General features: G+C 47.0%; 1 protein-coding gene across 1 annotated transcript; it reads right to left on the reverse strand.

Annotated features, from left to right (window-relative positions):
- Nucleotides 1-685: 685 nt before the first annotated feature.
- On the reverse strand, nucleotides 686-5540 carry Tmed4 (transmembrane p24 trafficking protein 4). Its single transcript, XM_042702379.1, has 5 exons — nucleotides 5358-5540; nucleotides 5086-5186; nucleotides 4799-4924; nucleotides 4238-4384; nucleotides 686-2054 (listed from the first exon to the last, which is right to left on the reverse strand). The coding sequence occupies exons 1-5, from the start codon at nucleotides 5515-5517 to the stop codon at nucleotides 1905-1907; spliced, it is 684 nt and encodes a 227-aa protein (XP_042558313.1). The 5' UTR covers nucleotides 5518-5540; the 3' UTR covers nucleotides 686-1904.
- Nucleotides 5541-10656: the final 5116 nt, after the last annotated feature.

The following is a 10656-nucleotide window of genomic DNA, read 5'->3' on the forward strand; positions in this document are numbered from 1 at the left end:
GAGCGCTAGCCTTGAGCTGAAGAGCTGAGGGACAGCGCCCAGGCCCAGAGTTCAGGCCCTACGACCGGACCCCAAAAAAAAAAAAAAAAAAAAAGAATTCCAATCCTAGCCGGGTGCCGGTGGCTCACACCTGTAATCCTAGCTACTCAGGAGGCTGAGATCTGAGGACCACAGTTCAAAACCAGCCTAGGCAGGAAAATCCCTGAGACTTTTTTTTTTTTTTTGGGGGGTCCAAGTCGTGGGGCCTGAACTCTGGGCCTGGGCGCTGTCCCTCAGCTCTTCAGCTCAAGGCTATCGCTCTACCATTTGAGCCACAGCCCCACTTCCAGCTTTTTTCTTTTTTTTTTGTTTATGTAGTGCTGAGGAATTGAACCCAGGGCCTCATGCATGCAAGGCAAGCATTCTACCACTGAGCCACCTTCCCAGCCCTCCCTGGGAGGATTAATCTCCAATTAACCCCCAAAAGTGGAGCTGTAGCTCTCAAGTGGTAGAGCCTTAAGCTGAAGAGGTGAGGGACAGCGCCCAACCTCAGAGTTCAAGCCCCATGCCGGGCAAAAAAAAAAAAAAAAAAAGAAAGAAAAGCGTATAGAACTAAGTTGCATACATCTTAAGAGTCAAAACAGACACATGTATGAAATAGTATAGAACACAGAAATGACAAGGGAAAAATCTAGTTCTGTAGGTCAGATAAAGAAATTTAATAAATATTTCAAATAAATATGTAATAAAATTATGCAATAAAATGTCAAGAATGGGCAACTAATGGTATGAGGTTCCATAAAGGAGAAGACATGAGTGGAGTGTACTAAGAGCTGTTCAAGCTTATGATTCAGAGGTTAAGAAACCAAGTACTTCATTTACTCAGGCAGTTCCTTGCTGACACGTTGTCTACTTGGTTGACCTTTGAAAACAATTAAGCAATACCCCATCCATTGGTAGGCTCCGGGAGCAGATCTGCTTGATGAACTGAAGTCCACTTCAGTTATCCATATAAGCAGTTCAGGACAAGAACCTTTCCCCTCTCTTTTTGCCTCCCCTCTGCCCACAACTGTTTATTTCATCTCATACACAGCTACTACAATGTTTTATTTCATTGGGGGAAAAAAATCTGTATAAAGAACCAAATCTGATTCCCTTGAAGAAAACATTTACCACAGTTAATAAAACTCAGGAGACCAGGGAGGAGAAAGAGTGTACTGCCCTGTGCCAGCTCTGTCACTATCTTAGCTCTGACTAAGGCCTTGTGGAATAGGAATCACAAGTGTCCACAAGAACTCTGCTTGGCCTTCTGACACTTTTCTGTTAGACGTTAGCATCTAGCATCTGCAATTTAACATCTGATGAAATCCAGAGAGATGCCATGGCAGTTATTAAAATATGTGTGAATAAACAGAATGCACAAAGACTAGGTTGGTGTTAGTTACAGGCAGAAACACTTCAAAGAAGAAAGAAAATAGATATATATATATCAAAAAATAGTTCTAATATATAGAAAAACATCTCAATTCTCTAGGGCCAAGACTTGCCCCTTATTTACATTCACAAAGCCATTAAGGGAACCCAGGACTGACCAGGAGTAAAAAGGCAGGGCTTTTTCACAGGGCATGTCAATTGCCTACTATGTAAGCAAAGAGAAAGGGTGGGAATCAGTGTAGGAAAAAGAAACAGGACTTGGTCTTGAGTTAATTCCAACTCCTCCCAAACCCTAAGAGTTTGAAAGCTTGGACTGTCTCCGTGAGGTCTAGGCTAACAAAGAGCTGATCTGAATGGTCTGTTGCCAGGATACCAAGGTGACATAATAATTTCTCCCCCCCTCCTCCCCTCAAAATCTAGGTGGGAAAGGGATTAGATGAGGAAAGTACCAAATAATTGAGGAGAAAAGGAAAGACTATGTTGAGTGGATATTATACCAGCTTCTTGGCCTCAAAGAAGCTCTTGAGATGACGCATCTGCCAGATACCAGTGAGGATGAGGATGACCGTCTGAGCAATAGACCACCACAGGACTCTCTGGTTGGTGCTCTCACTGGTCAGACGGAAGCGTTCTTCACGATACTGCATGGAACATTAAACACAGACACATGGATAGTAGAAATAGTCTCCACTGTTGAGATCCCCTGCATGTGACAGTTCAACTCTAGGACCAAATACCTTCCTAAGTATCTCCTATGGTAACACAGTCTCTCCACTTAGACTGTCTCAAGGAAGGGATAGTGCTGTCCCTCCACAAGCATCTCTGGTAGAAGTAAAATCATGCTATCTTTTAACATAAAAGCCCAAAGCAAACAAGTAGGCAAGGCTATTACTAGACTGTGAACTGTTCTCTCTTCTCTGTCTTATAGAATACAAAAAAAAAAAAAAAAAAACTAAAGCAGGGGCTGGGAATGTGGCTTAGTGGTACAGTGCTAGCCTTGAGCAAAAGAAGCTCAGGGACAGTACCCAGGCTCTGAGGTCAAGCCCCAAGACTGGCAAAAAATAAAACTAAAGCCAGGTGACAGTGGCTCACACCTGTAACCCTACCTGATACTCAGGAGGCTGAGATCTGAGGATCAAGATTCATAGCCAGCCCAGGCAAGAAAGACCTGAGACTGTTACCTTCATTAACCATCAGAAAACTGGAAGTGGTGCTGTGGCTCAAAATGGTAGAGCACTAGCCTTGAGCAAAAGGAGCCCAGATCAAGCCCCAGGACTGGCACTCACACGCACACACGCACGCACGCATGCACGCACACACGCACACACGCACGCACCCACACATCTCTAAAGCAAAGTAGAAGGCTAGAGTTGTAGCTCAGTAATAGAGTGCCTACCTACCATGCACAAGGCCCTGGATTCGATTTTGCATACCGCAAGGGAAAAGAAAAAAGAAAATTGGTGTCTGTATATGTAATAAAATTTTCAGCCTCAAAAAGGAAGGGAACTCTGACATACATTACAACATAAATCTTGGGGGCATTATGTTAGGTTAAATGTAACATTCATAAAAGGGATGCTAGTAGAACTGTAACTCAAGTGATAAGAGTGCCAGCCTTAGCCGGGTGCCAGTGGCTGTAATCCTAGCTACTCAGGAGGCTGAGAACTGAGGATCATAGTTCAAAACCAGCCCGAGCAGAAAAGTCCGTGAGACTCTTATCTCCAATAAAACCACTTGAAAACCGGAAGTGGCGCTGTGGCTCAAGCAGTAGAGTGCTTGCCTTGAGCTGAAGAGCTGAAGAGCTGAAGGATAGTGTCCAAGCCCAGAGTTCAAGCCCTACAGTGGACCAAAAAAAAAAAAAAAAAAGAGTGCCAGCCTTGAGCAAAAAGGCTAAAGGAGGGTCAGGTACCATTAGCTCATGTCTGTAATTCTAGATACTCAGGAGGCTGAGATCTGAGGATGGCAGCTCCAAGCCAGGCTGGGCAGGGAAGTCTGTGAGACGTATCTCCAATTAACTACAAAAAAGCCAGAAGTGGAACTGTGTCTCAAGTGATAGAGCACTAGCCTTGCGCAAAATAAAACCTCAGGAACAATAACTGGGCCCTCAGTTCAAGCTCCAGCACTGGCACAAAATAATAATAAAAGGATGCTACTGTATGATTCCATTCATGCAAGTTAAGAGAAGTCAGGATTTGGGCTGGGAAGGTGACTCGGTGGTAGAGTGCTTGCCTTGCATGCATGAGGCCCTGGGTTCAATACCTCAGAACCACATAAGCAGAAAAAGCCGGAAGTGGCACTGTGGCTACTGTAGTAGAGTGCTAGCCTTGAGCTGAAGAGCTAAGGGATAGTGTATAGGTCCAGAGTTCAGGCCCCATGACCGACAAAAACAAACCAACCAACCAGAAGTCAGGATCATAGAGACTGAAAACTGTACAGCCTCAGGGAAAGAAATGAGATGTTAGTGTTTAATAGTTTTAAGAAAGTGACAAGGTTCAGGAGATAACAGATTACAGATAATTGTAAGTTCTGACTGAACAACAGTATGAATCTACTTAATGCCTCAGAGTGGTATGTTTAGCAGTAATTAAAATGGTAACTTTTATGGTAAGTATATTTTATCACAAAGTAAATACTTAGGGTGTGGTTAAGAGGGTCTGAGATGGCACTGAAAAAAAAAGTGAAAAAAAACTAAAAACAAGTATTTAGACTGATATCCTCCATTCCATTCTGATGGCAGGAAAGGGCTAAAGCAGAAACTTCAAGTAGGTACGGTGTAAAAAAAACCAACTGTCATCTCCAAGAACAAGGAAATAAATGCCCTTACCCTCTGATAATCCTGCTCCTTCTGGATCTGTTCCACCTGATCAAGTAACTGGCGGGCTCGGAGCTGCAGCTCTGTCAGTTTGTCCTTAGCAGCAATCTCAGGATAGTTATTGGCATGTTCCCCAACCTGGATATCCAAGTGCACACGCTGCAAGGAAAATAGGGTATCTGAGTGTTGGGGCCTCTAACTGTTGTAGTTATGGAACTTATTCCTGTCCCTGGTTGTGGGGCCAAAGAGTAACCAACAGCCTGCCATTACCTGCTCATACCTGTAATCCTAGAATTACACATCGAAGCCAGCCTGGAGAGAAAAGTCTGAGACTCTTATATCCAATAAACTACTCAGAAAAAGCACTGTGGTTCAAGTGGCAGAGCAAAAAATGAAGAATAGCACCCCTGCCCTGAGTTCAAGCCTCAAGACTGGTGGGCAGACATACACACACAAGAGTAATATCTGTCTCCTCGATTGTGATTCTGTATCAAAGGGGTCACAGATGATGGCAACAAATAAAACTTTGGAATTGAGAAATCCTAGGCTGAGGCTAAAGAGAAATCCTCTTACCAGTTTACCACCCGCGAAGAGAGCCATCCTAGTGGAGTTGGAGTGCAGGCAGATCTGATGGTCACCGGGAGTGTGGGAGGTGAATGTGAAGCGACCTTCGGACCCGTATTGCCGGGACAGGACCACCTGCAACAAGCACCAGGGAAGGTCCCACCTCTACTGCGACCTCTCCAAGTGCAAGTTCGGGTCCCCAAATCCTTGACTCGGGGCCAAGGCGGTGCCTCACAGCCAGGGGAACAGCGCTGAGCGGCTGACTCCGGCTCATGCCTGCCGGCGGGCGGGCTTACCTTGCCGTCCGGGTCCTTCACTTCCACGTGCATGCCCAGCCCCGGAGTCGAGGGCAGGAAGACCTCCTTCTGCTTATCCCACATCTGGGTTCGATAGTTGCCTGCAGGGTACACACAGAGTCACAACCCGGCCCTCCAGCGTGCGGCCCGGGGGGCTGGGTGGGGGGCAGGCGTCCTCGGGACACCCTCAGTTAGGGGGCCGGGCTTGGGAGGAGGGGCGCTTCCAAGGGCCAGGCGAAAACAAAGATCTCTCCACCCTCAGCCCGCCTGACCGATGACCATGGTCTCGTCGGGGATCTCCTCGATGAAGCAGCGTTTCTCGGTCTCGCCGATGTGGAAATAGAGCCCATGGACGGCCGCAGCGCACACCGCAAGGAACAGCAGCACAGGCCGCCCCATCGCCGGCCGCCCGCAGACCCCAGCACTGGCCATCGCGCTCCGCCACCGTGCGCTTGCGCGCTCTGGCGCACCGTTCTGCGCCTGCGCACCAACGCCGCCAGCCAAACCGAGGGAACCGGCTTGCACTGCTCCGCGCCTGCGCACCGGCCTGAGACACCCTGGGCCCCTCTCGCCCGCGGGCTCTCACAGCCTGCTCCCCTCCCCGGCGGGTAGGGAGCGGCTCGGTGCCCTCCCCGTGGGCTAAGGTGGACCGGGTGAGTTCTTGGGGTTCAGCGGTGGTGAGGGCGCCGCTGCTCCTCCGGCCCAGTGGCTCCGATGGCTTGAACAGTGCCAAACACAAAGCAAAAGCAACCCCTTCGTATGCGGTCCCCCCTGTCCCGCCGAGGCCAGCCTCCCGGATCCTTGTGCAGAGGCTGGCAGTCTGGATTCTGGCGTGTAATCGCCACCGTAAGATCTAACTATCTAGGTTAACTTGTGTCTCCTGGGATGCAAAGTAAATGGCACAGCTGCCACATCCTCGCGCCAGCCGAACTCCTGTGTGGACACAGGCCAAGGTGGCCGCGCCCCTGCTGCATGGCGCCCCCGCGCCGCGCCCCCCACCCCCACTCCCCAACACCCCCCCACTCCCCCATTCCCTAACACCCCCCCACTCCCTAACACCCCCCACCCCCCCCACTCCCTAACACCCCCCCACCTCCCCACCCCCGGGCCCTGCTGGGTCACAGCCTCTCCTACTCACTCTCCTCCCATTCTGGGGGGGGGGAAGAGGAGGGGGTGAAACGGCGCTGAAAGTGTGGGCTAAAGGAGATCTGTGCACATGGCCGAGTACACCTCACTGCCGTGTACAAAAGATTAAACGTTACTTACTGGGCATAAAATCGGGGCAAAGGGAAGTTGGATCAGTTTACTTGTCTTGTGTTTTGTTTTGTTTCTGACAGGAATGAGGGTGGAACCCAGGGCTTTGAGTTTGCTGTACTGCTTGAGCCATGCCTCTAGCTTTGTTGTTGTTTTGGAGTTTTCTAATCTTATTTTTGTTTATTCCTGGTCCTAAGGCTTGAACTCTGGGCCTTGGTGTTATTCTTTTTTCTTTTCTTTTCTTTTTGTCAGTCATGGGGTTTGAACTCAGGGCCTGGGCACTGTCCCTCAGCTCTTTAGTTCAAGGCTAGCACTCTACCACTTGAGCCACAGCACCACTTCTGGATTTTTCTGTGTATGTGGTACTGAGGCATCTAACCCAGGGCCTCACGCATGCAAGGCAAGCACTCTACCACTGAGCCACCTTCCCAGCACTCTTCCCCCCCCCCCCCCTTATTCTTGAGCTCCTTTTGCTCAAGGCTAGCACTCTACCACTGGAGCCACAGTGCCACTCCAAGCTTTTTCTGTGATTTAATTGAAGAACTCTAGCAGACTTTTCTGCCCAGCTGGCTTCCAACTGTGATCCGCAGACCTCAGCCTCCTGAGTAGCTAGGATTACAGGCATGAGCACCTGCACCTGACTTGTTTTGTTTCTTTTATCTAAACTGGCCTGGAACTTGCTAGCCTCCTGAGTGCTGAAATCATTTAATTTTTTTTTTATTAGGAGAACTTATAAACATGAAGTTACAATGAATTTGTATACTCAAAATCTGAGCTTCAACAAGGTTCCATCTTCTGCTTTCCAGCATTTTTTCCCTGAAATATAACAAATCCTAGTAGTTCGTGTATAAACAGTTTAATATTTGTAACAGATAAAGCATTTAAAAAATATTTAGGGGCTGGGAAGGTGGCTCAGTGGTAGAGTGCTTGCCTTGCATGCGTGAGTCCTTGTGTTCAATTCCTCAGCACCACATAAGCAGAAAAAGCTGAAGTGGGGCTGTGGCTCAAGTGGTAGAGTGCTAGCCTTGAGCTGAAGAGTTGAGGGACAGTGCCCAGGCCCAGAGTTCAGGCCCCACGACTGGCAAAAAAAAAAAAAAATAATAATAATAATAGAATTTGTTTGGTACCAAGGAATCGAACCCAGAGCCTCCTGCATGCTAAGGCAAGCACTCTACCACATTCCTTGTCCCAAATGAAACTTTTTAAAACAGCATCGACCCCACCAAAATTTAAAATAATTTTTTTTTGGCCAGTCCTGGGGCTTGAACTCAAGGCCTGGGCACTGTACCTCAGCTCTTCAGCTCAAGGTGAGCACTCTACCACTTGAGCCACAGCACCACTTCCAGTTTTCTGATTGTTTTATTGGAGATAAGAGCCTCACAGACTTTCCTGCTCAGGCTGGCTTTGAACCACAATCCTCAGATCTCAGTCTCCTGAGTAGCTAGGATTACAGGTTTGATCCACTAGCGCCCAGCTTACTGATTATTTCACTAACATATCTCTTAATATATATAATCCTTTTTTGTTTTGTTTTGTTTTTTGCCCATCTTGGGACTTGAACTTTGGTCCTGGGCACTGTCCCCGAACTTCTTTTTTTTTTTTTTTTTGGTCGGCCGTAGGGCTTGAACTCTGGGCCTGGGCGCTGTCCCTCAGCTCTTCAGCTCAGGTGAGCACTCTACCACTTGAGCTACAGCGCCACTTCCGGTTTTCTGGTGGTTTATTGGAGATAGGAGTCTCACAGTCTCTCCTGCCCGGGCTGGCTTTGAACCTCGATCCTCAGATCTCAGCCTCCTGAGTAGCTAGGATTACAGGCGTGAGCCACCAGTGTCCGGCTTCCGAGCTTCTTTTTGATCAAGGCTAGCACTATACCACTTAAGCCACAGAGCCACTTCTGATTGTTTTTTGTTTATGTGGTACTGAGGAATTGAACCCAGGGTTTCTTTCAGGTTAGGTAAGCACTCTACCACTAAGCCACATTGCCAGCCCTAAATCCTTTTTGAATAGATGTTTAATAACATTCTCTTCCCACCAGACCACTTTGTCCCCATACATATCTCATCATACAAAAGACTAGCTGTTTTTCAGATCTCTGTAGGGGTCATATGCACCTTGAACAGACCAGATTGCTGCAGAGGTTGATTGCACTTTTTTTTGGTGCCAGTCCTGGGGCTTGAACTCAGAGCCTCATCACTGTCCTTGAGCTTCTTTTTGCTTAAGGATAGTGCTCTACCACTTAAGCTGCAGCATCACTTACAGCTTTTTCTGTGTATGTAGTACTGAGGAATTGAACCCAGGGTTTCATGCATGCTAGGTAAGCACTGATAGGAAATTGGAGGAGAAAGGAAGGAAACAGGCCAGACTCAATCTTCACAGGTGAGGTCTGTTTATTGAGATAGAGCAGTGAAGGACACAGCCTTCCCGCAGACTTGGAGACTGTGTCAAAGCTGAGGCAGGAGCTAGATTTTATGAGGTCTGAACAAGGAGGCAGAGGTCAATGAAAAAGCCAGGTGGGGGGGGGGGAGGGGGGAGGGGGACTTTTCTGTTGGGCCCACAGTTGAATGTTTACAACCAGGCTTAGATAGATTGTCCTGCTGTAGTTGGGGAGTCTGCACTTATCTTTGGTTGGGTTGCCTGATATTTATCTGTATGCACCTGGGAAAGCAGCATGGGAGCCAATCCTTCAAGCACTCTTCTGCTAAGCCAGCCTTGTTGCACTTTTGTGTGTATGCCAGCACTGGGCCTTGCACTCAAGCTCAAGGCATTTTCCCTTAGCATTTTTTGCTCAAAGGTTTATCTTTTTTTTTTTTTTTTATTGTAAAGATACTATACAGAGGGTTACAGTTACATGAGTGAGGTATTGAGTACACTTCCTCTTGAACATTGTTACCCCCCTCCATTGTTTTCCCCCTACCATCCCCTCCCTCCCTCCCTTCCCCGAGGTTCTTTTTTTTTTTTTTTTTTTTTTTTTGATTGTGATTAAGTGATTACATAATTTCAAAGTCACAAGTTCATTCTAACTTTCCTGGAGCAAATTGTCTATCACAGTCTGTAATATATAACAGTGTTCACATGTTATATACCATATTTGTGATCAGCAGCATGGGGATATTTAGTAGTGGTTCAACCAGATGAGCGGGAGTTCTTTGTTTCTTAAGTCCTGTTAGTTTTGTCGTATCACCTAACCTTTTGGATTTAGCATCCACTTATGAGGGAGACCATGTACCGTTTGTCTCTTCGTTCTTGGCTTACCTCGCTCAACATGATTCCTTCTAGCTCCATCCATTTCCCTGCAAATGCCATTATTTTGTCATTTCTAATGGCTGCATAATATTCCATTGTGTATAGATACCACAATTTTTGGATCCATTCATCTGTGGTGGGGCATCTAGGTTGTTTCCATATCCTAGCTATTGCAAACAGTGCTGCAATAAACATGGAGGTGCACGTGTCCTTGTATATTGGTTCCTGTTGTTCAGGGTAGATGCCTAGAAGTGGTATGACTGGGTCATAAGGGAGGTCAATCTTTAGCTTTCTAAGGACCCTCCAGACTGCTTTCCAAAGTGGTTGTATAAGTGTACATTCCCACCAGCAGTGTAATAGGGTTCCTCTTTCTCCACATCCCCTCCAGCATTTGTCGTTGGCTGATTTGTGGATGTGGGACATTCTGACTGGGGTAAGGTGGTATCTCAGGGTTGTCTTTATTTGCATTTCCTTCACCACCAGGGATGATGAACATTTCCTCATGTGTTTCTTTGCCATTTTTATTTCTTCATTTGAGAAGTCCCTCTTTAGTTCCCTTGCCCATTTAGTAATTGGTTTGTTAGGATTGGGAGGGATTAGTTTCTTGAGTTCCCTGTATATACAGGATGTTAACCCCTTGTCTGATATATTGCTGGTAAATATTTTTTCCCAATTAGTTGGTTGTCTTTCTAGCTTAGTTGCGATAGATTTAGCTGTGCAGAAGCTTTTTATTTTAAGGTAGTCCCATTTGTCGAGTCTCTCTCCAACTTGTTGTGACCCCGGGACTCTGTTCAGGAAGTTCCTTCCTGTGCCTATTAGTTCAAGTGTCTCTCCTACTCTGTCCTGCAGTAGTTTCAGAGATTCAGGTTTAATGTGAAGGTCTTTAATCCATTTTGAGTTGATGTTGGTGCATGGTGATAGGCTGGGGTCCACTTTTAGTTTTCTGCATGTGGCTGCCCAGTTTTCCCAGCACCAGCGGTTGAAGAGGCTGTGTTTCTTCCATTGTATGTCTTTGGCTCCTTTGTCGAATATCAGCTGGCTGTAGGCCTGTGGATTTATTTCTGGATCTTCTATTCT

This window comes from Dipodomys spectabilis, unplaced genomic scaffold (genome assembly GCF_019054845.1).
Source record: "Dipodomys spectabilis isolate Male_0828 unplaced genomic scaffold, ASM1905484v1 ptg000322l, whole genome shotgun sequence".
Taxonomy (NCBI): Eukaryota; Metazoa; Chordata; class Mammalia; order Rodentia; family Heteromyidae; genus Dipodomys; species Dipodomys spectabilis.

What these genes read in the sequence shown, in the direction of transcription:
- Tmed4 (XM_042702379.1), bottom strand. Translation starts at nt 5,517, where the DNA reads ATGGCCAGTGCTGGGGTCTGCGGGCGGCCGGCGATGGGGCGGCCTGTG. An exon ending in CGACGAGACCATGGTCATCG is followed by an intron (nt 5,187 to 5,357) that starts GTCAGGCGGGCT and finishes TGTACCCTGCAG; the next exon opens with GCAACTATCGAACCCAGATG. An exon ending in TGAAGGACCCGGACGGCAAG is followed by an intron (nt 4,925 to 5,085) that starts GTAAGCCCGCCC and finishes TGCTTGTTGCAG; the next exon opens with GTGGTCCTGTCCCGGCAATA.